Source organism: Hakea prostrata, chromosome 1 (genome assembly GCF_041222555.1).
Source record: "Hakea prostrata isolate BN-2017 chromosome 1, UWA_Hpros_2, whole genome shotgun sequence".
NCBI classification, from domain to species: Eukaryota; Viridiplantae; Streptophyta; class Magnoliopsida; order Proteales; family Proteaceae; genus Hakea; species Hakea prostrata.
The window spans coordinates 25,439,597-25,467,318 of record NC_142600.1 but is presented as its reverse complement, the minus strand read 5'-3'; the positions used below and the strand labels follow the sequence as shown (position 1 = coordinate 25,467,318).

The following is a 27,722-nucleotide window of genomic DNA, read 5'->3' as shown; positions in this document are numbered from 1 at the left end:
TCGGGTGAATGAATATCGGCTAGGTGGATGTGAGACTCCATCCATACTTCACCAATAAGGCTTTATCAAAGTAGTGGAGATTGCGAAACCCAATGCCCCCTTTCTTTTTAGACTGACATAGGAATATAGGATATCCCATTTAATTCAATGGATTTCAAAATTGTCTTGATTTTTCCACCAGAAATTTGAAATTAGCCAAAATAATTTATTACACATGTCCTTGGGAAAGAGGAAATTCAACATTATATATGTTGGTATCGCAGTAGTTGTTGCTTTGATGAGGATTTCCTTCCTAGCCCGAGAGAGAAGTTTCTTTTTCCATGCATGATCAAATTTCATACGTGAACCCAAAAGTGTAATAAACTAATATAATTAATGTGATTGACTTAGAGATATGTTCTCGTTTGACTTCTTTTAACTATATTCATGAATATCTACAAAATAAATCAAAAGAGGGACTCTAAGGAGACCTAAGTAGACAAAAACAGATCCTCTACCCCAGGTCCCCAACCACCCCTATATTTCCAAAATTTTCTCTCGGAGTCCACCTAACACGGCCATCCTAACTATATTCAAATGTGAACCTTCGTTTATGTTGACCGTCGGTCTATGGTTTCATCGGCCAAAAGTATAAATAAATGAAATGGTTCAAATACGGACCATTAAAAATCCCAAACGGCCGGGCCACATTGGCTTACAAACCGTACGCACCATGTACGGTACGACATTGTAGAAAAGTCAAACAATCAAAAAGAATATATGTGAATATCGACCTTTCCTACTTTCACAGTTTCACGTTCCCATTTGGTTGGAAATTTAGAGCCGCTACTTAACACGCGACATACAACACCTAACCCACAGATGACTGGAGAGATGATACCAATCTAACGGAGGAAAATCAAACAAAGCGCACCAGATTGCCTTAAGAGCCGGTCATTGAAACGGGTCACGGAAATAATGGCGACTTCTCTGGTCTGGTTAAGTCAACATCGTTGGAAAGCAGTTTTAAACTTCTTTCCACACTTCTCGTTACGTCTACCATAACACTTTCAGAACAGCCAGTTGAGCCAAACTTCCTGCTTCAACTCAACTGAAGATCTATGCTCTCTCTGTAATTCTTCGAATTCTCAAGGAGGAGTGAGAGAGACAGAGAGAGAGAGAGATTGGCATTTTGTTTTGATGGAATCAATTTCACCGCCGATCGGCGTAAAAATTGTTGCTTCATCAGTAAAGAAGCCTTGTTGTACTGTTGGATTTGCTGGTTCTGTTGTACCAAGATTAAGAAATTTTGATAGAATTTGCAAGACTAACCGTGTTTTCTCGGAGAAGAAGAATCCAGCAATCGATTTCAGTGATCCTGACTGGAAAATCAAGTTTCAGGAGGATTTCGAGAAGCGATTCAACATTCCTCATCTAACTGACACTTTTGATGACATTGTTCCCATTCCATCTACCTTTTGCCTAAGGAGGACCAGGTTTTCTCCTTCTTCTCTCATCTTTTCCTTCTAGAGTTGACAGAATTTTTACCATTTGAAAATTCCATAGTGCTGATTGATTGTGTGCATCAGAGTAAGCAGTTTTTGTTTCTTTGTCTAATTATTGAGATGGAGGTCGGTTATTCTGGTTTGGACTTTAAATTACCTTAAATATTAGCTTCAATCTTTATGAATGGAAAACAAAGACGTGCAGCAAAGTTAACAAAAGTTCATGGTGAAGACCTCACAGAAAAATTGTCTTTTTAGTGCAGAGACTTTTGTTATCAAACTAAAATTTCCATCTCCGAGAACTGTGCACAATTGTTTCTCTCTGAAACGCTTGTTTTGATGTCTTTCCATCTTTTAGGCCACCTGTGAGCGAGGATTTTGCAGACGGATACCCATCAGATGAGAAATGGCATGGATACATAAACAATAATGATAGAGTGCTTCTTAAGGTACAATCCCTCCTCCCTCGTGTCGTTGTTATAGGTTTCTTTGAGGATTTTAAAATGTGCATTACATAAAGTATCGGTTTCCCTCCTGTATAAATACGATATGCGTATACTGTTTCGATGTTCATATCAATGTAACAGTGAGCTGATTAATATTCAAGGCCCTGGAGTACATTGCTCCTATCTGGCAGTTTCTCTATAGAAGTGGATGAAAGATTTCCATTCATCATGAGGTTCAGTGAAACTCAGTCGTTATATAAAACACACACAACTTTATGACATAGCAACATTGCCTTGATTGAGAAAATGGAATATTTACGACATGGCACCTAGGACACTTTTGATACAAACCTTACTCTCTCTTTCTTTTTTTTGGTTTGTTTTGTGAAGGACAAATTACCATGGAAAATGTAGTTATAAATGTTCACTTAACAATAAAGTGCAATGCTTTGCCAAGAATACATCAAATCCTGTCAAAGTCACTGAGATCCATGAAAGGTTTACAAAATCAGAAATTTTAATTGAACTTCAGGAAATTATACTATGAACCATCGCAAAGTAAGGTAGTGATGCTCTAAAAAGATTAATGCCTGTTGAAATACCACCACACCCTTCTGCAGCACTAACGCTCATTTAGGATAAACATTGATCTATTTCATTATACATCCCTCAATTGGAAAATCCTACCTGAAATTGTATATGAATCAACATCAAATGCTTTACCACTTTACAAGACTAGCAGGCCTCGTTTCTATTTTGGCATTTCGGAAAATGAAATTCAAACAAACCAGATTGAATATAACTTTGGCCATTTTCCGCTTTTCTATGAAAAAAGGGATCAAGGAGTCCATCTGTTATGCCCTGTGGGTGTTTAAGAAACCACTCTTTGGGACCGTCATTTATCATTATGTTGCAGCTTGATCTCCATCATACAGTAGATATTGTGGGGGGGGGGGTAATTAGGTCAGTGAACCTGGTTGATGTGTCATAAGTGCTCACAAACACTTAGTATATCAAGTGGAACTGCAGGTGAGGTTGCTTCCTAGCTGTTGGCCAGGTTCATATTTGAAGGGTTACTTACTAGCATTGCAAGGCATGATCTTAATAGGGTGATGTAAAGCCCAAATCTAGGGTTTATCTTCAGGATCAGTTCAGTGAACCATCAGTAATGCTAGGGTTTTACAGCCCTGCAGTTATGAGATAGGGCTGCTTTTGATTGATTCCAGGGTTGGGAATAGGATAAACAAGGTTCGAGTATTAGTTGGAGACTAGGGTCTAAAGAAATTCAAATCAGATCCTTACCTTAGTTTTATTTCAGTTTTGAATCTCCAAGTTTAGGCCTTAGGGTTTCAGAAAATTAGGTTTTCTTCGATATTAGAGTTTCCAAGGGGTGGCTGGGTTAGGGTTAAGGCTGAAGATAAAGGAGGGGTAGGGGATGACAATTCTAAAAGTAACCACATTTTGGTTGAAGGGTTTGAAAGATCTAAGAAGGCCACGGATTCTAGAGTTTTTGGGAATACGGGGCAGCAAAGAAAGTAGGGTCTAGACTAGGGGTTGGTTGGTCTGATTGGGCTGAAACTGAGAGGGAAAGTCACTGGGGTTGGCGGAATGAGGTTCCTAAAGTTTAGGACAGATTTAATGGTTGGATTGCCATAGATCCAACCTTGAATTTGAGGTCTTTTGAGAAGTTCGAAAGTTCTAGAAAAAATCCAGGAAAAATGAAAAAGGATATGGGGACTAGGCTTCAGGGAAGAAGAAGGGATTCAGCCTTCTTGAGTTTTAAAGGGATGGATAGGCCTAAGGTTGGGATGGAAAACTAGGGAAGGAGAGGGGGAAAAGGTTTCCTAAAGGGATTAGGATATGGAGAGGGGAAGGGTGAAACCTAGGGTTTAGGATTTGGGGAAGAACTATCGCTGCTGCGGGATGGGGGGAATAAGGAAGAAGAATGGTAATGAAGAGAAGAAGAAAGGAGAAAGGTAGGTGATGTAACCCAACTCTAGGGTTACAGTTTCTTGAAATAATACTCTAAAGTCAGGGCTATCCCAGAATCTTCCAGCAACTGATCACCAAAATGTTATGGGTTGATTTAAAATAAAAGGAATACTTGTGGAAAGGGATATGGGTTGCTTGGGAAAAATTAGAGTTTTACTAAATTCCCATGGTTATGGTTTGACAACACTAATGGATGGATAAGAGGAGAGTTAGGGTTTTAATAAGCTCCTATGGGATGATTTGAGATACCCAAAATTAATATTGGAAAGCTCAATTAATAAAACCTGGATTGGCAAAGATAACTTGGGAATAGGGTAAAATTAGGGTGGATGGATCTTGGGTTCCTTTACCTTTTTTTTTTCTTTTAAATTTATTTTGTTTTATGTTTTATGTTTTCCTGCAAGTCAGAAAAGAGGGAGAGTGGGAGCTGAGAGGGAAAGAGAGAGGGGGGGGGGGGATGCTACAAGGTGTGGGAGGGTTGGGGGATGGGTCTGGGGAGATCCTAGGGGATAAGGGAGGGGATCTAAGGGGTTGGCAGGGGTGGGAAATAGGAATTTGGGGGCTGCAAAGGGATAGGATGGGCTCCTAGGGTGTGCGCAAGAGAGAGAAGTGGAGGGAAGGGCTGCAATGGGTGTGGGGTGAAGGGGAAGGGGGCTGGGGGTATGTACTTGTACAGACTGCTGGAGATGAGGATGACTGCTGGTTTTGGAAGAAAGATTGCTGCACTTGGAACCAAGAAACTAAGAATCCACTGTGGCCTACCAAGAAGGCCATGACTTTATTTCCACAAGAGTTCTTCAATTCTTTATTCAATACAAATTGTCTTTACGATGAAAAGAATAGCCTATTTATAGCCTTAAACCAAGAAGAAAGAATCTAACTCTAATTGGGAAACTGGGACTTAGACTCAACTGGGTCTTAGAAACTAACTCAGCTAGGGATCCCTTCATAAGTTAGGATACGCTTTACAATTAAATAACAGCCACATAAAATAAAAGATCTTGACTTGAAATAAAGTTTCCATAAAGAGTCCTACTTAAAAGAAAGACTCCTTATGATACCATAACTCAACTACTAACTCAAACTAGACTCAACTACTAACTCAAACTAGGACTTCAAGACATGATCGGACTCAGAAAACTAAAACCAAAATTCTGAAAATAAAATCAACAGCTAATTAGCGTTAGCAAATGACCAATTGCACCTTTTTGGGTTCCGTCAGCCCTAGGTGCATCACCTTGGTGGGGCCTTGGGGCCCTCACTAGGGTTTTGGCTAGTGGGAGGGCCCTTGTTCACATCAGTAGGGGTTGGGGATGGGATTACAGTTACTTGTAGGAGAGAAAGGGATGTAGAAGCACTCGAATAACAGAAGCCACAGGCTTCCTTCCTCAAGAAACCCAAACTCCAATATTCACATTCAATTCTTAGTTTATTCAATAATCAAACTCGTCCTCTTTACAAGCTAGGGGCTATATTTATAGCCTTACATGAATGGACTCATTATAGTACTCAACAGTAGAAGGTGGTTCATACCAGGACTTCTACTCAGACTCAAATTGGAAAGAAAACAAATGAGGACTCTAACTAAATAAAAGTGCAAACACATAAGGAATTCTAATTTAAGAAGGAATCCCATTTAAGATAGGACTCCAACTTAGAAACCCAAACAAAGAGGGATTTCTACTTTACTTGGGACTCCCATGCTACTAAGGACTCTCACTTGTCTCTCTTCGGGATGATTTAAATTCCTAAACACGAGTAGGAGTGGACTCCTTGTAAAAATTGGAATACAAGTAAGGGAATCCCTCTCTAATTGGAACTCTTCAATAACTTGACCAAAACAAATCTAAACTTCAAAGAAAAAGTAGAACTAGTTTCCTAATAGAATTTGAGCTACTACTAGAGGAATCCCTCTCTAATTAGAAATCCTAGCTAGACTAGGACTCTTTTATAGCAACGAAGGACTCAAATAACAGACAAGGATAGACTTGGACTTCTAACAAGATTTTGATTTTGGCTAGATCAAATTGGGTTAGACTAGGGGTACCCAAAATGAGCAAAATGTCCCTATGTTGGCCAAATTTCCTTGGTTTTTTGGCTGGGCAACCTCCTTCAGCCTTCTTTGTGTGGTTCTGGATCCGGTTCACATCATATAGGGTCTGATTTAATCTATACTGCTCTTTGTTGAGGACATTTTTGTCATATTAAGGGAGTAGAATACTAGAACCAATTGTTGTGTCCACTTAATTGGCAAACTGCAACTACTCTTAGATTGTAGAATCTTTTTGATTTTCCGTCTTGATTTCTATCATCCATTAATTGCATAAAGATACGTGGTGAGTTTTAGGTAAATAGATTGATACTAGGCCCAAGTTATTCTAACTTCTAAGGAGCTATTAATCCAGATTGGCGTGGAACAGTTGATGTAGTGCGGAAAAGGCCAAGGTTGACTCTCTATAATAGAGCAGATTGGTGTTGGCAAATCATTGAATGGATGGACCCAGCCAGCACAATCCATAGGCAAAAAGTCCTAGGGTACTATGATTTTTGATTGATCTTGATCCACAACGTCCACTAGTTGGATAAGGAGCACTCAAGTTGAATATAGTGTAACTAAACTAGCTAGTTTGTTTCCTTTAGTCATGTAATAAGGTTTACTATTATGTTGTGACCTGAATTCTTTTACCTGACTTCGAAGATGGACCTGCACTGACATAGCTTGGTGGGCAACTTGAATGATCTGTTTTTGGAGATCTGTGATGGAAGTGGAGGGCCCATCACTGATCTTGGTCTATGGTGGGGGTGTGGGGCCCCCCCACCGTATGGTACAATCTAACCCGATGAATCGACCTGTTCACCCAGTTAGAGTTTATATATGTACCTTATGTTCGCCTACGAGATTATTGAGAGATTTGGAGATTTTTCAATTTAGGATTTTGGGTGAGAGTTCCTATAATGCCGTTCTTGGCAATTGGTTGTTGTTAGAAAACAAGCTTTAAATAATCAAAACAGCAGTTGAACTTGAATAGAGAAAAGAGAGAAAAATAAGAATAGAAGAGAGATGAAGAACCAGTAGAAGAGGCCTGTGATTCTTGCTTAAGAGTCTAGAATCACAGAGCCCTTTTATATATAGCTTCTAATGAATCTAATAAAACTTGAGAGACAAGTAATTGTCCTCTAGAAAAAGGAAACAAAAAAATTACAATTTTAGTAACTTCCTAGCTCCTAAATAGAAAATTCTGAAAATAGAAACCACCACCAAAAGAGAAACTATGCTTTCTAAAAACTCCCAAAACTTATGTAGCAAGACTCCAACATTAGAAATAGAAAGTAGAGTAGCATCACTAGCATATATTGTTCACGTGAACAGTACCGTGAACAGCAAAATCAGATTTTTTTACTGTTCATGTGAATAGTGTCGTGAACAGTAAATAGCCCAAGTGTATATACTTCAACAGTTGTGAAATCTCCGTTGGTTCTTTCTTCTACATGGTGAAAAGCTCTTCCTCTTTATCCGTGGACATAGAACACCGCATTGGTGTGTGTGTGAACCATGTTAGATCTTTGTGTGTTTTCGCTTTCTTTTTGTTTCAAATCGTAATTTCTAGGTGTTTGTTTTAACATCTACAATATCAGTTGTTATGCTAGAATTGATCTGCTTTATTTTCTATACTTTAGATTCTGTTTCTAATATTCTTTATCTTCTTGCCAATCTTGTCAGACCATAAACTACTCTTCACCTACATCTGCTGGTGCTGAATGCATTGATCCTAATTGTACCTGGGTGGAGCAGTGGTATGTGCATGACATAACTGAATGAAGATTTAGTAGTTCCAAACAAAACGTGGATAATACTGTTAGAATTTTTATTTCTTACTTAGGAAACTTGATTTCTTAATGTTTGGGTTGCAGGATATGAATTCTTATCTACGAAGGGACAGAATATCTGTAGTCTGTCCCAGATTATATTTAGCTTTAGAAAATTAATCTTGAGCTAATGTATTGCTTTATGCAGACATGAAACACTAGGTGCTATTTTTGCAAATTGATTTTCTCCTGAAAATCAAATACTACAACAACAATAACAAGCCTTGTCCCAACTAAATGGGGCCGGCTAGATGGATTCTTGCCTTCCAATCAGCTTTGTTTGAGGCCATATGAGATACTAGCCCTAAGTATTCATATCCTTTCTCACCACTTCTCTTAAGATTATCTTAGGTCTACCTCAAGTTCTTCTATTTCCTTCAATCAAATAAATTTGGGAATCCATACTTCTTTCTCATAAATTGATAAATATAATTCCCTTTTCTATTTTCTGTTTAATGACTTGGAAATATTAGTCAAACTAAGATTGCTGAAAGAAAAATTTTACAGGTACAAGCCTTCTTCCTTAAAAATTGGACTGAACCATTTTGAAGGACTTGAGAATCAAATTTCTTTTTAAAACAATGGCATTTTAACTTTTCTTGTCATGATGAGCATTGATAATATGCTTTTTAGATTTTTGGTTTCAGTTAATTCTGCTACTTTTGATGCTCCAAATTTTTTATGTTAACTTTGATCATGAGTTCCTGTATCATGCAGGAACTCACTTTGTTTTAAAAAAATAATATTATTAGTGTAGAAACACCTATCAAGATGCAGAAAAGAATGGAAACAATTAATCACGTGGTTTCGCAAGATTTCCTGCATCCATAGTAAGATGAGTTCTGTTTCACTATCAACGGAGAGTACGGTTACAGCCACTCATCCTAACACCTCCCCAAGTTGCATTACAGAGAAAATACCCTCACTACAAATTCATGGTACAACCTTATAAAGGAATTTTACTGAAATACCTATCTTGTCCTCAAAAAAATTTCCTCAGGCAGTTAGGCCTCCCAGCCCCAAACCCTGCATGGACCTATTGGCTTGTTGAGGCCTTCCCAGTATCTTAGATTAACATGCAAGGTGAGTCAAGTCCTCAAGGCCTTGTGGCCTATGGTTTCCACACAATAGCCCTTTGAATCAACCATGAATCCAAGCGACAGAATATGAGACATCGTGCCTCAACTATAGAGCCAGCGCTTATATGAAACAAAGAAGAAATGAAGGATCCAAAGTAGCAGGAAACTTTTAAGAAATGAGAATATGAGATGCATCTCACCAGTTTCTCCTTCCTGATAGCCATGAGAGCTCCTAGTCTTCTCTCTATCTATCCTGCCTTCCATGGCCTAATAAGAATGAATTTTTTAGAAATGTTAACGTTCGGGGAATTAGTCTCGTTCTATGTGGATCTAACTAAGTTTTAGGATATAAATAGAAAATTCTGTTCAACTTCTATTGGAGCAGCCTTGCTAGCAGTGAGATTCATATTTTGAACCGCAATATGAAAATGACACTCTACTAAGAGTGAGAATCCCAATTTACTGTGTAATGGTAGATGGTACCGTTCAACACATGCTAGTTTAACCACTCTTATGCTGCTCTATTTCTTTTCAAATTAGCACCCTTTTTCATGTTAGGTTTATGAGTCTGCACCTACACTTACCTAAACTTCCAATCTTGGGGTTTTCTTCTATGTATTCTAAAAGGATTTTGAAAAAGAAGAGACTCTGACTTGTGGATTTCGTATTACTTTTAACAAAATTTTGGTGGAAACAGTTGAAATTGATGGTGAAAGGATGTTTCAGTTAAATGCTTATTCAAGGATTGATGATCTGCAAGGAGGGAAGAGTTGGAGGGTGTTCAGGATCATGCTATTGCTAGTCGTAGTAGGCTGGTTACAACTGAGCTAAGGCATTTTCAATAGCAATAAGTACTTAGATTGATATGAAAACCAAATTCTTCAATTGGAAAACCTATCAACAAATGGTATCATTTAACTATGTAAAACTAAGATTAGAAAAACTTAACCTGAATTACCCACAAATCAGAGAATTAGATACAAGGACAGAAGTCAGTAATTTAGGTTCAACCCAGACCAGCACCAAATGTATGACTAGATCAAGTTCAAATGAAGCTTGTATGTAGTGAACAATTGCTGCAAGTTTCATTTGATTCTGCCAGTTGGATTTTGAAACTATGGTACAAATCACCAAAACAAAAGCTATGATTTTGTAAGGCAAACCAGCCAGCTGATTGGCTTCAAACTTAGATCGAGTGAGGTCCAAGTGATGTGACGCTGTGCTGCAATTTTTGAACTAATGTGATGGTTGGATTCTCAGCTAAGGAGGTGGACTGAATATGGAAGTTTGGTTCGGTTATGGAAAATGGAATGGAGTGATGGATGGATGAAATGAAGGGGATGATGAGATGTAAAGGAAATGTATAAATCCAGCAGGGTTTGAGAAGGGGTTTTTTTTTTTTTTTTTTTTTTTTTTTGGGGGGGGGTGGTGGTGTGAAGAAGAAAGCTTCAGCAGTCCAATTCTTGAATTAGAGCATCAGCTGAAAGCTTGAATGGTAGCTTTAGAGTAAGATCTCTTCAGCTTGATGGTCTCAACAGCAGCATCTGTTCAGGAGCAGTAGCAGTCAGCTCTGAACAAGAGAAAGGCGGCAAGTGTAAGCAGATTTAGCAAGCTTTCTTCAGCATTAGATATACAGCTAAGGTTCCCTAGACTAGGTGTTTAGCTCCCAGAGCAAGGCCCTGGCCTTTCTTATCACTCAAATTGGACAAGAGAATAAACTGCTCAAAGTAGAGCTTCAATAATCAATATTCAAACCATTCTGGGGCTGAGAGTAGCCTAGTACATCTTATATGTAGAGCTCTCTTGCTTGATCAGCAAGTTATATGAGAACCAAATCTTAATTCAAAAATAGAAAATACTTTTGGGGAGATAAAGCTGATCTCTCCAACATTAAAATGGAAAGAACAATATAGTAATCATGTTAACAAAACTAGAAACTAAATAAAATCTAATAGGTCTTCAGTACTTCATATCTGCAATTGAAAATCTCAACCAAACCCAGCCAATAGGCTGAAAACATGATCCAGGCCCTTGTTTTCGTGTATGGTCAAGCTCAGCATGCCAAATTTGCACTTCTAGCCCAGAGTATGCCATCATAATTGGAAAGAAGTTACTACTTGAAAGTGGGGGTGAACTATGTGCCCAGGCATGACCCCAAGTATTATATAATTCCAAGGAAGAGTAACAACTAACTTGTCTCCCTATTTGAACCCACCTCACAATTTGATGGGATCTGGTAGAAGAGAGCCATCAGTGGAACTAGCATGTGGGAAGCAAGCTGGTTATATGATGAATGTCCAGAGCCACATTTTAAGTATGTGACCACCAATATCAGCACTTAAATCTAGAACAATAACTGCTCCTTATTCATTAGGAGTAGATGGATATATTATCACTAAGGCCATAGTCCTTTGAAGCTTCAATATATCAGTCGAAAGACCCAAAATTTAGCAGCCATCCATCCCATAGCATTTCTGTGTCCTTATTATAATGTTGTGGTAGGATTAAATAAAACTTCCAGGGATCGGTATGCAGGTCCAGAGGAGGATATTGTGCGAAAATTGGATAATCTGATGACTGGTTTGAGAGTCCTAAATTTGATAGGAGTTTGTTTCCCAGACCTAGTTGGACTTCTTTAGAACTGGGTTTAGAGGATTTGAATGGAGCTGTAAATTGGAGGAAATGTAGACCTAATATGGCGGAAAGATTCCTCCAAGTTTGAGTCAATTCCAATAATTATACGGGCATAGATCTAACTTGGAAATAGTTGGAAAATTCAAGAGAAGTAAAACAAAAAAGGTGAGATGGAAGGGTGATGGGCTATACTGGCTGCCACTTACATGTATGTAGGAGCCTTGTCTTGAACTGTGGAGGACATGGAATGACTTGAGTGAGGTTGAATCCACAGCCATAGACGAATCCCTGTGTAGCTTCAGAAGAGACTCTAATCTCAAGTGTGAGCTTAAAAACTGAATTCTATTTATCTAAATCTCTCAACTAGTACATGCACAGAGGCTTATTTATAGCCTTACAATTGCATTCCTAGTTGTACTCGAAAGTTGAAACAGAAAATTGAGTTAAAAAATAACTTTAATTATAAGTACTAGTCTAATAAGGACTATTTAATTGATTGTATTAGGTCTCTGATAAGGTCTAAATAATAAATGTGTATCTGGTCCCTGGTAAGGTCTATTTAATTAATGTGTATCACTCTAAATAAAATTGATTGAATTTAAACCAAATAAATAAACTATTTTCGTACTTGGCCTTAACAATAAACTTATGGCCCATAAGATAGGCCTATGACCATATAAACATATGAAACAAAGGCTCAACCCCCATAGCTGTCAACCCTAGGTTGAACTCAAAGGAAAATATCCCAAATTGGTGTTGGACCTTCACTTGATGTACCCTCGAATGAATGAGGACTAGCTTTTCGTGTAAGAGAACCAACTCAAATGGGACCAAGACACATATTAGAGATATGGGGTAAATATTTTAGAGATGGGGTTTGGGGTCTACAAGTGTCAGAATGGGCTGAAACCTGGAGGAATTTTAGTAATGATACAAGGATAAGATCCCCCAAGCTTGGTTGGATTTGGATGGTTAAATCAGAAGACATGCTGACTGCCACTTACATGGGTGTAGGAACCTTGTGTAACTGTGGAGGACATTGAATGACTTGAGTGAAAGCTGAATCCACAGCCGTAGAGGAATCCTTGCTTGGCTTCACAAGAGACCCTTGTCTCATTTACTTGGACATTCCTTACCAGTGCTGAGATTGTTATTCTCAATGGAACAACAAAGCAAACACAAGCTTGAGTTCCAAAGCTGATTTTTATAATATGAATCTATGACCTATTACATTAGCAGGGGCTTATTTATAGCCCTGCAGTTGCATTTTTGTTTTTGTTTTTTGTTTTTTGGATGAACAAAAAATTGTTAACCAAGAGGAGAGAAAGGGAGGGAAGAGAATTACAAGGAGTCAAAGAAACAAAGGGGTATAGCCCAACTGAAGCCACCAAGGGCCTAAAAAAACAAAACTGAGAAAAAGTAATGCCCAGAGAGCCAAGACAAACTTAAGGGACAAAGCTAGTTTTTTCTATTTTTGTTTTTCTTCTTGCTGGAAGACCTAAGCTCAACAATGAAGTCATCACCAAGGTGGTGGCACCTTTTAGTTGGATGATTGCTTCTTCTGCAGTCCCGAAGCAGGGGGGAAGGAGTGTCAAAGTTGGAGAAGTCACCATTGTGTTGCGGCCAGTGTCGGGGGGGGGGGGGGGAATGAGGGCTGGAAGAGAAGGGGAGGATAGACATATGAAACAAAGGCTCTACCCTGTAACTATCAACCCAAGGTTGATTTCAAAGGAATTTAAGCCAATTCGGTGCTGGACCTACATCAATCAGTTTGCAAATTAGTCAGCCTTTTTTGTGATTTGACAACAGAAATATTTAATATAGTTTACTGCTTTTCATTTGTTGCCACAAACCATAGCTCCATGCAGTTAAAATTCTGTCTGATTTTTAAATTCTTCAGTGCAAAAGTTTTCTATTCGTGCAAGACTAGAAATTAAATCTAAACAGGATTCATGTTTGGCGACGTAGAAAGATAACTGAAAAGGCCATATGTCAAATTTCAGACACAGATTCGACCCTTAACCTTTCTATGTATTGGCATGTTGTATTTTCTGCCCTTTGTTTTCTTTAACAGAAGTTTCATTTTTCCATTAGATTTTTAAAACCTCGTTATCAACTTTTGAAACTTGACATGTGAACAAGGAACCTTTTCATCTAGATGTCCACAAAATTTCAGCCCGATCCAATGACAGTCAAGAGAAGGTCTCTATACCTGCTGCACTAGAATATTTAATCAAATACAAAAACAAGGAAATTTGCTGTTGTGAGGAAGAGGCTACAGATATGATGACGGGAACATCTTTTGTTATTCGATTTGATTTATAGCTTCTCTCGTTATAAAAAAGTATTTGGGAGTGCATGCTGATTAGAACTCTCTGTTAAATCGCTTAATTTGAGTGCTGACTATTTCTGATTAATTTAGTTCTGATCTGTCTTTAGGATTCACCGTGCGGGGCCACGAGAACAAATATACTTCAAACCAGATGAAGTGAAGGCTGCAATTGTAACTTGTGGCGGGCTTTGTCCTGGTCTCAATGATGTTATCAGACAGGTACTCATGAATCATGAGGCATCAAGGCTAAAATATAGTTATAGTGGAAGATCTCTTCCTTGCATTTTAATTATGGATAATCACTTGTTAGATAATGTTTTCAAAAAGGTGAAACCTGGTACAGATGAATTGCACACTTTATTAAGGGAGAAAGCTTGTGGGGGGGGGGGGGGAGGAGGGGACAGAAGATGAGCTGAATCTTATTTTTAGGCCAAGGGGGCGGGACTAGAAAGTTAAGAAATAATAAATATATTTGATAGGTTGGGGTTTGAATTTTGTCTTTTACATTTTCATTTTCTTCATGTGCATGCTATGAAGAGTTAATAAATAAATACACTGATCATTACCTTAGGACAGGTATGCAAATCACTGATGAAAAAAAAATAATAAAGAAATCAGTCTATGCTAAATCTGTATAATTTATGAATTTTCATTGTGAGGTCACCTCGTTGTCCCCCTTATGTTGCGTCCATCATGAAGCCTTACCATGGACAATTATATTTTCTTCTAAAAGGTGCTTAATCAACCGGTTTTTAGAATCATTTGCTTGATATGAAAACAGTTGGTATGACTAGCCATACAGTTATGAATGTAGATGCTAAACTTAAATAAACACATAAAAATGATTTGTATTACTCTATATTTCCATATGATTTGGTTTATTTTTTGCTATTTACCCATTTATGAAATGGAATTGTTGCCTTACACTTTATTACACTTTAAATATCTAAGGTTTTTCTAATTATTTCTGCAGATAGTTATAACACTTGAAATCTATGGAGTAGAAAAGATTTTTGGGATCCCTTTTGGTTACTGTGGCTTTTTCAATGGGGAAATACAGGAATGGAAGGTATGCTTGTTCTGTTCTAGAGAATATTCTATGACAGAATAGTGATAAATTCAATTATTCCATTACCAAATAACTGCATATAGACATGCAGAAGAGAAGTTGTTTAATATATACTTATCTTCTAACATTTTTCCAATTTGGATGGATTTGTAGCTATCTCGCGAGATGGTTCAAAATATTCACCTTACTGGTGGGAGTTTCTTAGGAGTTTCACGTGGTGGTCGGGATGTCAAGAACATTGTTGATAATATGGAGGTATTTTGTCTCTTTATTTGATGTGTAATTTCCTTGTGGAAAAATATGATGAGTTGCAGATATAAACTTGCACCCCAGTCACATATTAAAAGTATTTATGTGTCTTCAAATTTCCTTTCAGGAAAGAGGAATAAACATGCTATTTGTCTTGGGTGGAAATGGTACTCATGCTGGTGCTAATGCGATACACAATGAGGTTGTTGGATTAGCATTCTTCTCAACTTTGTGATCCAGTACATTTTCGTTTACAATTTTTGTTGTTTTAAACTGCAACATCATGTTCTGTTTACCATACATACATACATATATATATATATATATATATGGCCATTCACATTATCTAATGGGGTGTTAGTTTTTGTTTAGTAATCTGATGGCATTGCTTTTGATCACAATTTGTTTCTATTATGTCTAACCCCACCCGAATTTCTCATACCCGGCTTTGAATATTGATTCACATCAACATATTTTGGTGGCACCTGAATAACCCTTTTTTTTGAGATTTGTGATGGAAGCATAGGGACTAGAACATCAATAATCTCTTTCTTGATGGGTGGCATGGTACAACCCAACCAACAGCTTGTTTATCTGATTGAAACTATATAAAAAAAGGCAAACTTGGTGCCGAAGGCTTCTACAACAAGCAGAATTTTGGTGGGGGGGGGGGTGACTTTTCTATGCAACTTGCCCCAGTAATTTATGTTGGAATGCTGTTTTGATGCCTTGAACTCAGGCTACAACTTTGGTCCATCGACCATTGCACCAAGGCCCCCCTTATATATATAGTGATATATGGGAATTTTCACCTCAGGGTTTTGGGCGAGAGTTTTGTAACACCATTCTGGTGGTTTGAAAAGATCTCCATTGTACTCTTCTTCCATACATAGTGAAAGTTATGCTTCACCCATTGACATAGCACATGTGTGAACCAACTTAAATCTCTTTGTTGCTTTGATTTGTTCCATTTCTGTCCATGATTTTTTTGGCAGTTGTTTTAATGGTTTTTGCCACCAAAGCAATCAGTCTGCCTTTTTATCCTCTGGCTCTTAAATTTCAATTTACTTAAATCCATTCTTAAGTAGGGAGAGGATTATTTTTTAGCATTGAAGACTTGAAAATGGCCATAATTCATTGCAAGTTCCACTTCAACATAGTCCGTCCTTCCCAGGAGTAGAGTGGTCTGTGACCAGCTTAACCAGTGGTTTTTTAACATGAACTATCCACCCTCAAGGACCAAACCTGTGGATAGTATAGAAGAGGGTGAAGCTGAATATGCAATGCTGGACATTTCACAATGAATTAGGCAAGTGCATATAATGCATGTGGCAGAGAAAACAAGAGTTTTAGTTTTTCCAACAAAACTATTTATCTGTCATTATAATTTCACATGTGTTCATCTTCAAGTTGATGCAACCCTTCATTGGGTGACCAAGCAGGGCAGCAATTCTCCAGGATCCTTGTAAAATGGAACCAGATCTGATTCTTTTCAAACAGCACTGTAGGCATTATTTCGAGGGTTGTGGTGGTCTTTTTGAAATGTGGCTTTAGGATTAGGACTGATTTGAATTTCAGCCTCAATGGGAGAGTCCTTGAAAATCAGGGTTAGTTAAGGAATTTAGGGGTAGGTCAATGGCCTTCCAGGGCTTGGATGGGCTGAAATTTTAAGAGGATTTTTTTTTGTTGGGGGGGGGGGGACGTGATACAGTAAGGTTTTCTCCAGAGGTGCGTTTTGGATGGATAAAAATGAAGTTACGTTGAGTTGCAGGTTTTGCTTTGTGGAGGCAGTTAGGACTGTAATAGAGGTATCTTTAATGACAGCAATGGGGTTAGAAAGTAGCTGACAATGTAAGTACGCCTCAATGAAATAATGCTCAAGCAAAGGTGGGTGAACATATTTCAGATACTGATGGAGTCACTTGATGGATTGAATATGGAATGATAGCATGACAGCTGAGCTTTTCAAGACAGAAATTAATGATGAAAAGAGACGCTGATGGAGGGATTAATAACTTACCAAGGGCAGCAGGCTTTGTAAGTAAGGTAGAGGATTGATTCCATAGTCAAAACTTGGAGATAGGACTTGAAAAACGTAGGCACCAAAAGCTGGATTTGAACCACCAGCAAGGGTGATTGAACTCCTCTTGAGAACCAGATCATTATGAAAATAGGAGCATCAGCTTCCAGACAAATATCAATAGTTCTTAATTCTAATGTACTTTATTCTTCCCTCAAAGGTGGTATAAATAATAAAAGACTACAATTTAATTAGAATCCCCAACAAATTAGGAATCCTAACACAAGGTAAATAACTTGAATTGAAATGGGAAACTAACTATCCTTAGTACCAGCCAACCATTTTTAAGAAATTTCAAAACAATAACCACCATCCTTTTTAAAAGGAATTCTATAACAACTAAAACTTCTCGATGTAAGTGGCCTACCCCCCTTTCTCGAACCAGAAAATTGGGCCCGACAACCAAGCCCATTGGCACACCAAGCTGGTAGTTTGGTCTTTTTCCCACTTATTTTGGACACTACAGGGTCCAGTAATTTTGAGAGTCCTAGTCAGAGTTGAAGTCCTGGTTGGAATCATTTTAAAATAAGATTCCTTTTGGATAATTAGTTATTAATTTTGGGAGTTGTTTTCTAGAAGATTCCTTCATCATGGTTATTTATTTGTCTAGTTGTAAAGGGATCCTAATCTTTAAAGGATTCCCTAGTTGAGTCCAATTTAGCTTCCTTGTTGAGTCCAAGTCTTTTACATGCAACGGTAGGCTATTTAAAGCCCTCACCTCCTTGTAAACAATTCAGCTGAAGATTAATAAAACTCAAAGACTCAAGAGTCGTGGGAAGCTAAGCCCACATGCTGGGTTGAGAGTTAAGTCAGTTTTTCTGCAAATTCCAGCATTGTCTTCAAGCCTGCTACAGCCTTCTTCAACTTACTCTCAAACCAAGCTCTCCTAAACTCGTTAGTACAACCGTAACCCTCTCCTCAACCCAATTACCCTTCCCTACCCCAGAACAAGACCTCCCCACCTTCCCCTAGCCTTTTGGAAGCAAGCCCCACTTCCCCCACCTCTCGTAACCCTTGAGGCAGCAAACCCCACCCTCCCTCTCCCTTCTTTCTCTTCTAGATCTTGTGACAGTTGAGAAATTTAGAAAAAAAAAAAAAAAAAAAAAAAAAAAAAAAAAAAAAAAAAAAAAAGGGAAAGAAAGAAAAGGAAAGAATGAAGGAAAATAAAGAAAGAAGGAAGAGATCAATAAAGAAAAGGAAGAGTCCAGGATCCATCCAGGAACCCATTCAAGATCAACCAAGAACCTTAAACAGTCCCATACCTTCATCCTTTCATCTCTAAACCATCCCTAGACTCAACCACTGGCTTCGCCATCCCACCCCATCCCAACTACAGTGAGTTTCAATATCCTATTATGAAAGAAACCATCCCACCTTGGGTTTGTTAAAACCCTAGTTTTACCTTTTCCTAATTTATCCCAACTCATATAGGCTTTGTTAATCAAACTTTCTCCATACCTTTCTTAAGACCCTAATCAACCCAAAATGTATCCCAACTTAGTGTTGTTAAAACCCTAATTTACCCTAAACCCATCTCATATTATTGTTATTTCCCTACCCTCCCACAACTATCCCATGGAGGTTGGTTGAATACATAATATTCGTAACTCATCCCATATTAGTTCTTTGATTGCTAGTTCACAAGGAGAGGATCCTAAAGTAACCCTAATTTTAGGGGAAATAATCAAGTACAAAAAACCCAAGAATTTTGTGTTGCATCACTTCTACTGTAATGGCATTAGAAAAAATCGAAAAAGACTCTACTACCCTCACTGAAATTGGACCAATTAATAAAGAAGTATGGGTTTTCATACTCAACTCATGAACTCATGTTTGACGGTCATTAAGTCGGCCAATTACAAGAGAACCAGCCAATTAAGTCCCAACCTTTATACCTTTCATCCCTAAGTTGGTTTTTAAGTAAAACAGCCTTCTTTAGCACCAGACCTGCATAGCAAGTTTTTGTATCTCAATATGTTACATTGCCTAATAGAAGGTTGCCTTTTGAAGCTATATATTTTCCTTAAATAGCAAAAGACTGCTAAAAATTCAGTAGTAATACAGGATAGCTCCGTCAGCTTTGAAAGTTCTATAACTCAGAACCTTCAGCGTCTTTACAGTCAAAGAATACAAGACTAAACATTTGGCTTGCCTCCTTCTCTGAGCTTTTGCAACAACAACAATGAAACAACAAAGGATTATCCCATTAAAATGTGGTTGGTTATATGGATGCTTGCAAGGACCAATACATAATGGAGCACAATGGTACCGCCACCAACTTAACAAAGTCCCATTTATATGGGGTTGGATACTTGGATCCTTGCCCTTCGATCAGATCTTTTCAAGGTTATATTTGAGATTAGGCCTAAATTATGATGCTTTTCCTATGACTTCTCCAAGGGGGTCATTTTAGGCCTTCCCCTAGCTCTCTTAGAGCCTCAAACCTGAATCAAATCTCTCCTTCATGTTGCTGCATCCCAAGCCCTCTGTAGAACATGGTTATGCCATCTCAAACAACTTTGATGGAGCTTATCCTATATCAGAGCAACTCCCATATCAGCTCTATGATGGCCATTCCTTGTTTTGTCTGTCCTAGTTTCGCTGCACATCCATCTCTACGTTCTCATCTTTGCTATGCTTTTTTTTTTTTTTTTAAATCTGTATGACTACTTGACTTCCAAACATTCTGCCTTCTACATCATAACCAGTCTTGCTGCCTACATCATTGACAGTAATACTATAGGATTTTCCTTTAAGGTTTAAAGGATTATGTAGATCACACAACACATTGGATGCACCTCTCTCTTCGTCCATCCCACTTTAATTCCTTAAAAAAATTTGTATTAATGGTTGTGGTTGACCCCAGGTATCTAAAACAATCACTAGGCAATACCTCTCTTTCCTTAATTTTCCATTTTGTTATCCATAGTAGCATAATAAAGTTAAACATCACATTCCATCTTTGTTCTACTGATTTTAAACCTTTTGATCTTGAAGTTGATCTCCATGACTCCAACTTAGCATTAAAATCCCTGCCTTCATCCTATCTACTAAAACAATATCAACACCCCCCCCCACACACACACACAAAAAAAAAAAAAAGAAAAAAAAAGAAAGAGGAGAGCATACATCCGGAACCTTGTTTTGAATGTGACTGTTCAAGTCATCCATGATAAGCACTTTGAGTAAGGGCCGATCATTGCTATAACCCGGTTGTAATTGGAAATTCAATCTTGGCCTCCTTTGGGTCTCAAAGTAGTCACACTGCCATTACAAATATCATTAATTCCATCAAATACTTAATTGGCACACTTTGCTTTTCCAAAATATGCTAGGTTAACTCATTAGGAACTTTATCGTAAGCTTTTTTTAGGTGAATAAAACCATAAACTGATTTTTCTTGCAAGCTCTAATCTTTCCATGGGCTACCTGGCCAAGTAAATAGCCTTCGTTGTTGATATACCTAGCAAAAACAAAACTGGTTCTCTGGGTTAGTAGTTTCTCTTTTCCAGTGGACTTCATTAACCCTCTCCCATGTTTCCATGGTATGACTCATCTAATCTTATGCCCCCGTAGTTGATGCAACTCTTTGCTCACCTTATTTTGTACATAGTAGTTTCTTTATATGAGCTTATGTTTTCTTTTTATCTTTTTTGTGTTTACTCTTCATTACTGCTACCCCACTTTGTCTAGTAAATATATATTTTTTGTGGACACTAATTTTGAATTCTTAAATTTGCTACACTGTGAACATAATGCTTGATTAAATATTGGTATTTGATGAAAAAAGGGCATTCCAGTGCATTAGGCTCCCACCGGAGGATTATTAATCATTATGTATGCAGCCTTATCCTTGCTTTCGCAAAGAGGCAGTTCCCACACTTAAGTTTGTGAGTGCTTGGCCATAAGGGAGCAAACTTACTTTTGCATCAATACCAGCCGTCAAACATATGTTACTTATGAGTCTCATCATATGCCCAAGATTTGGTGTCATATTTGCCACATTGAATTTCTGTAGGAAAAGATAGAAAGCCTGATGTATGATAGCTTTTTAATGCCGTTGTACTGGGAAACAAATCCAATTTGTTCTGAGATTTAATGTATTTTGGAACTTGGAAGAAGAGTCCATAAAATAGAGAGGGGTTGATCAAATTTCTAAGATGTTCCTCACTCCACATTTCTACTGTATTCTTAATGTAGATAAAAGGTGGTTGAGGAGAGCAAGAACCTGTTGGTTCATTTCCCCTATCATCCGCTAGCATTAAAGTTGGTTTATTTCTAGATCTCAGTGGATTTACTTTCGCAGTTAAAGACAAGAATGATCAGTTATTCAAGGAGATATTTCTTATTATAGGGAACATATATTTCCAGCACATCATGAGATATCATTTAACTCTATTAGGAGGAGATTTTGTGATCAAGTGGCCCCTCAGCTGCAGGCTGTTGAATGCAAATTGAAGACTCAAATTGCCCAATATTTGGAGAACTCGTATAGCTGTTATAATTAGTTTTATTAGATTAGGACAGTTTTATTTCATAGGAATTTACCTAATTGGTATTTTCCTTTTTCTAGGATTCTTTATTTTCTGAATCAGATTGGGATTATAATTTGTTTTTAATTAAGAAAGATCTAAAGAACTGTATCTGATTATTATATAAATCAAGAGCGAGGACAAATACAGGACATAGTTGTGAAGAAAATAGAGAGTTATGGCTTGAAGCTGTGAGATGCAATGACTATGGGATGCAGAAATAGTGAAATGCCGTGGGTGGGAGACCCTGGACCAAGAGATTTCCCAAGAGATTTCCCTATCCCCTTCTTTTTTCAGGAGTAAATGGAGAAAGGAAAAATAAAAAGTAAAAATTCAGTTATTCAAAATTTTCTTCCTTATTTTATTCATCCTGCTCCAATTGATCTCTCTCTTGTCTTCCCTCGTTTGAAGTTGGTTTGTATTTATTTTCCTCTTCATACTCTTGCTGTTTTGTACTTACTTTTCGGTGTCTTGGTTTGAGTGTATTTGAACCTTAGTTTGGCATGGGTCTGGCAGATTCCCCATGCTGGGTGTATTAGCAGGGGAGGCACTATGCATGACATAATTGATCACTTTTATGTGTTTTATATTGACAGCCATTTATTTGTTGCTATGAGTTCTCAAATTTTATATTAATTTTGGTCTGGAATTGGTATATCAGTGTCTCTTACACTTCTACTACTTTCATTGTATTTTGTAGTGTCATAAGAGGCGGATGAGAGTAGCTGTTGTTGGTGTGCCAAAAACTATTGACAACGATATTCTTTGGATGGACAAAACCTTTGGTTTTGATACTGCTGTTGAAGAAGCACGAGGAGCAATTCATTCTGCCTACATTGAGGTAGAATGTTTGATGCCTGGAACATCTTCCCTTCAAAGGTTCAGATCATATTATGTTTGGTCTGTTCTTGCATTGATTGACCTCCCATATGTTGCTACTAATTCTCTCTTTAACATGTGTATTCCTTTTCACCAAGATGGAAACTTAAAAAATTGATGTTATTTGTCTGATTGTCATACCAGGCACGTAGTGCTTACCATGGTATTGGCATCGTAAAATTGATGGGCCGGAGTAGTGGATTCATAGCCATGCATGCATCCCTAGCCAGTGGAGAGGTTGACATATGCTTGATACCTGAGGTTTGTTCTGACATACCAACTCAAGAAAGCCTATTCCAACTAGTTTATTGTCGAAGGTGTGTCAACAAGATATTATTGACACTCTTTTGCTTAAATCTTATGATTGATGCACCATGTGTTTTTATCACAAGGTACCTTTTCATATACATGGCTCTCAAGGCCTCTTGAACCATCTGAACTATCTCCTTGAGACAAAGGGATCAGCTGTGGTCTGCATGGCTGAAGGAGCTGGACAGGTGATCAGTTTTTTAATATATTCATCTTTAAAATCATAGCTTTCCTTTTAGAGCAAATTACATGTACACCCCCTAGGTTTGCAAACAATTATGTCTACACCCCCAGGAACTTTTTCTATTACAAATGTCCCTCTGTGCCGAACACCATTAGTTTTGAATATAAAGACATAGTAGCCCTTACTGAATTAGAAAGAAGAGGTGGCAGATAAACAAATTACGTAACATAGTTACTCTAATATAAAAAATTACCTTGGACTTCATAGACTCCAATACAAAATTTGATATCCACCAAAAATTTGAAAAGAGTTAATGTATTTATTTAACCTACAGTTACCTAATATTTCAAGATTTTAGGTGAAACGGTAGCCAATATGGTAATCAGAGCAGGGAGGTCATTTATTCAACCCCTGTGAAGTGCACTTGGATGCCCCTTTTTTTTTTTTTTTTTTTTTTGGGGGGGGGTTCTGACATTTCTTATCCCAGGTGCCATGTATATTTGGCCACAGCAAGTACCATGTGATTCTTGATTTTTAAATTTAAGCTGCCCTTCTTAGCAATTTGAGCTTTTAGGTGAAATGGTAGCTAACAGTGATCTTACTCTACATGTGTAGGGGAATATTGATGTATACATTTTCAGTGCCTTTTTCTACTATGTTTGAGCTTTTAGGTGTAATGGTAACGAACATGTTTGTCATAGGGAACTACAAAACAACGAGAATATACACTGACTTGGAAGTTTATTCAATCTAACGGCTAACTCAAGTGACATAAATAAGGAAGTAACAGCCATGTAATGTGCCATTGAATCTGTGTAAGCATGTGTGCACGTCAGTTGCTGTGGATTTAGCGCTGCCATTTGATCAAATATATATGAACTAAGAGGGTTTTTCAAAAGTGTAACTCTCCAAGCTCAGAAGACAAACTTGTGGTACTCCTTAGTTTGAAAAAGTTAGTTGAACCATCTCATGCGCTTTTCTCCCTCCCAACAGAAAAGTTTCTGAATATGTTTAGTTGAAATGTCAACTGATTATTGATTAAGAGAATTTAATCTCACTCTCAATATTTTCGATGTCACCCTGATCATTAAAGAAATGAGGTGTTGATGATATACTATTGTTTCTATTTGATGCAGAATTTACTTGAGAAAACTAATGCTACTGATCTTTCTGGAAATATCATACTTGGTGATATTGGTGTCCATATTCAACAAGAGGTCAGTTCTTCAATCTATGTTGTATCCCTTGTGAATGGCTTCACTGTCATAAGATCATCTCCAGAGTTAATTTTATTTGCAATTAATTATACATGTAGGGAATTGGTTTGATTACTCGTAACATTTGACTTCTTGGTTGAGTTTACCATGATCTTAATTAAACGATTAGACCACTTTTAAGTGAGACATGTTGACTTTGCCTAAATTACTAGATGGTTCCACTAATTCAGAAATTTATGCTTCTGCAGATTTGGCTCCCCACTTCCCTCTGTAAGCGTTATTGGAAATTCACTGATGAGCAGTAAAGAACGGAGTAATATCTCAATTCAAATATAGAGCAAATAACTCATTCAACCATAAAAAATAGTCTCCCAGTGCACGAGGCTCCTGCTACTGTAGAGTCTAGGAGGGGAAATGTATGCAGTCTTACTCTATTTCGTGGAGAGGTTGTTTCTATGTTTCAAACTCTCTACCTGGTGGTTCCATTGAACCCAGGCAAACCCACTAATTACTCATTAAACTTTAATATATAAAATTTGAATTTCCTTATGAAAATTTTGCCTCTTGAGAAAGTCCAACACCTTGTTTTGGTGGTGTTCATGTGCTTGCAAAGAAGAACAAACAACTGACATAAACTGACATGAGAAACATGTGCAGAGCAAGTAGGAAACCAAATAGGAAACTACATATGTGTTCAATTAGGAAACCAAATAGGAAATCTCACTAAAAGCACGATAGCATGGAATTTAAGCCTCAGGGAAAAGCATTCTTTTTATGAATGGACAACATTTCTTGTTCTGTGATCATTAGTGGTCACAGAAATTTATCAAGAATGGGCTGAGGCCTATTTTTTTCATCCATGTTCAAAATTTGGGTAAATGGTGTCATCCTTCTAGCTGCTGACTAGTACACAAGTACTCTTGAACAAAGTGGCTCCTCAATAATGTTTGTGCCTGTAATTTTAAAATTACTTTGACAAGAAAAACATTACTCTCAGTGCAAGTACTGGTTACCTTTTCTTTGGGAGGAAATTTCAAACTATCTTGAAGGAAAGCATGATAACCTGAAATACTTACATATTTCCTGTAAGGTATATACTGTGAATTTAAATACAAGTGATTGCTATGGGTGTTTGCTTTTTATCAAGTTCACTTTATGGTATTGATATTTCAATTGACTTGTTTTGTCAGACAAAGAAGTATTTTAAGGAGATTGGTTTTCCGGCTGATGTGAAGTATATTGACCCCACATACATGATCCGAGCATGTCGAGCAAATGCAGCTGATGCTATTTTTTGTGCTGTTCTAGGGCAAAATGCTGTAAGCACCCTTCTATACCCAATCTTCTCATTTCCATTAACTGAGTTAAAAATAGTAAACTTTTGGTTTTGGAAATAGCAGGCAATTTGCTTGGCTCACAGGAAGTTATCAACACCATCACTGCCACCAACTTAGGATTATCCCACAAGATGACCATTTGATAATAATAACAAATGACCTGTATCAACTGAGGGTCTTCTATTGACATTTCTTAGAATGGTAGTAATTGAGTGGCATATGACAGGTTTATTTCTTCTTCCTTTTGGAGGAGAATATTGTCGCCAGTATTTTCTGATGATTTTGATTATTGGTCACAACGTCATGTAGATATCTTACTAGTGCCTCCTTTTCTGTTTAGTAGTTTCAGACTGTACATGTATGGGCTGTACCTCTCACATTGATAGGTTAAATCTTTCACTAGCCTTATCTGTGGCAGCTGATGCGCTTAAACTAGCTAGATTCTGTTTAGTGTGTAGAAGTCGGCTAATAATGAATAGGACAAAAAAAGATGGTCCATAGTAAGATCTAACCCTTGGCAGTCATCAACTGTTGCAATGTTAATGACAATAATGCTAACCACTACAAGGCATCTGTGCTGGGATCTGGCATCCTACATTCTAAAAATTTGCTGTTTGCAATGCTGGTTCAGCAGTTGTCAGTTGATTACTTTTTGGCAAGATCTAGCATTCAATAAAATTTTAATAATACCTAGTTACCATTGGTGCATAAAACATCCAAGATAATGTGATCTTTTGGTAATTACTGAAAACACTTCCTGGTTGATTTCAGTCTATTTTGGATTACTGGGCCTCTTTTGAATGTAGAAACTTGATTAGCTTAGGATCTCTGAGCTGGATCAGTATTGGATTCTAGTTGTTTTTTTCTTGTTAATGCTTTTTTTTTCCTTTTCTAACCATTATCATTTGGAGACCATACTGAAGAGGTCAGCCAAAAATATACAACAGAGTTTACAATAGCCATTTTAAAGAGATACATTTCAGGTGGGAGCATGAAATAACAGGTAGTGATAACTTTTTGGTTGACATGTCTTGTGCAGGTTCATGGTGCTTTTGCTGGATATAGTGGAATTACTGTGGGCATATGCAATAATCACTATGTCTACTTGCCGATTCCTGAAGTCATTTCTTACCCTAGACAGGTGGACCCCAACAGTCGCATGTGGCATCGGTGCTTGACTACAACAGGCCAGCCAGACTTCATTTGACTCTCTCCTCACCATTTTCTTCTACCCATTTTTCACTAGATCAGCATCTGGTTAATATGATTCCAGATGTGTATATTTGAGAAAAACAAAATGAGCTTTAACCCTATAGAAGGCCATAGAAAATTAAGACTTTTAATTACATAAAAAATTGCATTTGTGCACTAGAAATAAATGATTCCACTGGAAAAGCAGTGGTACCACATAGGCACGGATTCCACATTAAGGTGAGGTCCAATTTTCACACACAAGTGTGGGTCTTACAAGTAAACTAAGTATCCTGCTCTTTTGTGGGCCTCAATTGAAATGTATACCAATAAAGAAAGGTTTTTATTTATTTAGTTTCTGTAGTCTCTAAATGCATTTTTTTGGGGGTAATTGTAATATTAGTTTTATTCTGGGAAAGAAGTTGATTTTATAACATTCAGAGATTGTAATTAAGCTTTACTTTCATCCCTGAGGGATTAAATTATAAGTACTTTGTGTTGCACATAGGCCTTATACAATTCATTACTAAGTAACGTCTAGTTGTAGTGGTGTTAGTGAAAGGCTGAAAGCAGATGCACATACAGGTGAAGTGTACGGGGAAGGAAGCTTTCTTCACTGGAAAGTGGAGGTAACCTTTTGTTTTCGCATATATGCTAAAGATGGTTAATGAAGTAATCCGCCTATCGCAGCAGCAATCAGTTTCTTTTGTTTTGTTATTCTTGTTTTTAATTTTTTGAAAGGTAACCCTTTACAGGAAAAAGAAGTGTCTGGTTGTGTAGCTACTACATCCAGATACATGAATGTGAAGTTAATATGCTATCCCTATGAAGTGGAAAAATT

At 37.6% G+C, this 27,722-nt stretch overlaps 1 protein-coding gene across 2 annotated transcripts; it reads left to right on the top strand.

Annotated features, from left to right (window-relative positions):
• The first annotated feature begins 959 nt into the window (after window positions 1-959).
• LOC149028460 (ATP-dependent 6-phosphofructokinase 5, chloroplastic-like) lies at window positions 960-27,384 on the top strand. Of its 2 annotated transcripts, none has more exons than XM_089136847.1 (13): window positions 960-1,475; window positions 1,843-1,933; window positions 7,644-7,717; window positions 13,942-14,053; window positions 14,808-14,903; window positions 15,057-15,158; window positions 15,280-15,354; window positions 22,465-22,605; window positions 22,788-22,904; window positions 23,036-23,140; window positions 24,273-24,353; window positions 25,544-25,672; window positions 26,730-27,384. In XM_089136847.1, the coding sequence occupies exons 1-13, from the start codon at window positions 1,180-1,182 to the stop codon at window positions 26,895-26,897; spliced, it is 1,587 nt and encodes a 528-aa protein (XP_088992973.1). In that variant the 5' UTR covers window positions 960-1,179; the 3' UTR covers window positions 26,898-27,384. The 2 variants fall into 2 exon arrangements, with proteins under 2 accessions (XP_088992973.1, XP_088992981.1); XM_089136855.1 differs by lacking the exon at window positions 26,730-27,384 and adding an exon at window positions 25,754-25,974.
• Window positions 27,385-27,722: the final 338 nt, after the last annotated feature.

Excerpts from the sequence above, each read along its gene's own strand:
- LOC149028460 (XM_089136847.1), top strand. The coding sequence starts at position 1,180 with ATGGAATCAATTTCACCGCCGATCGGCGTAAAAATTGTTGCTTCATCA. Across the intron at positions 14,054-14,807 it reads TCAATGATGTTATCAGACAG|ATAGTTATAACACTTGAAAT; the intron begins GTACTCATGAAT and ends TTATTTCTGCAG. Across the intron at positions 24,354-25,543 it reads GTGTCCATATTCAACAAGAG|ACAAAGAAGTATTTTAAGGA; the intron begins GTCAGTTCTTCA and ends TTGTTTTGTCAG.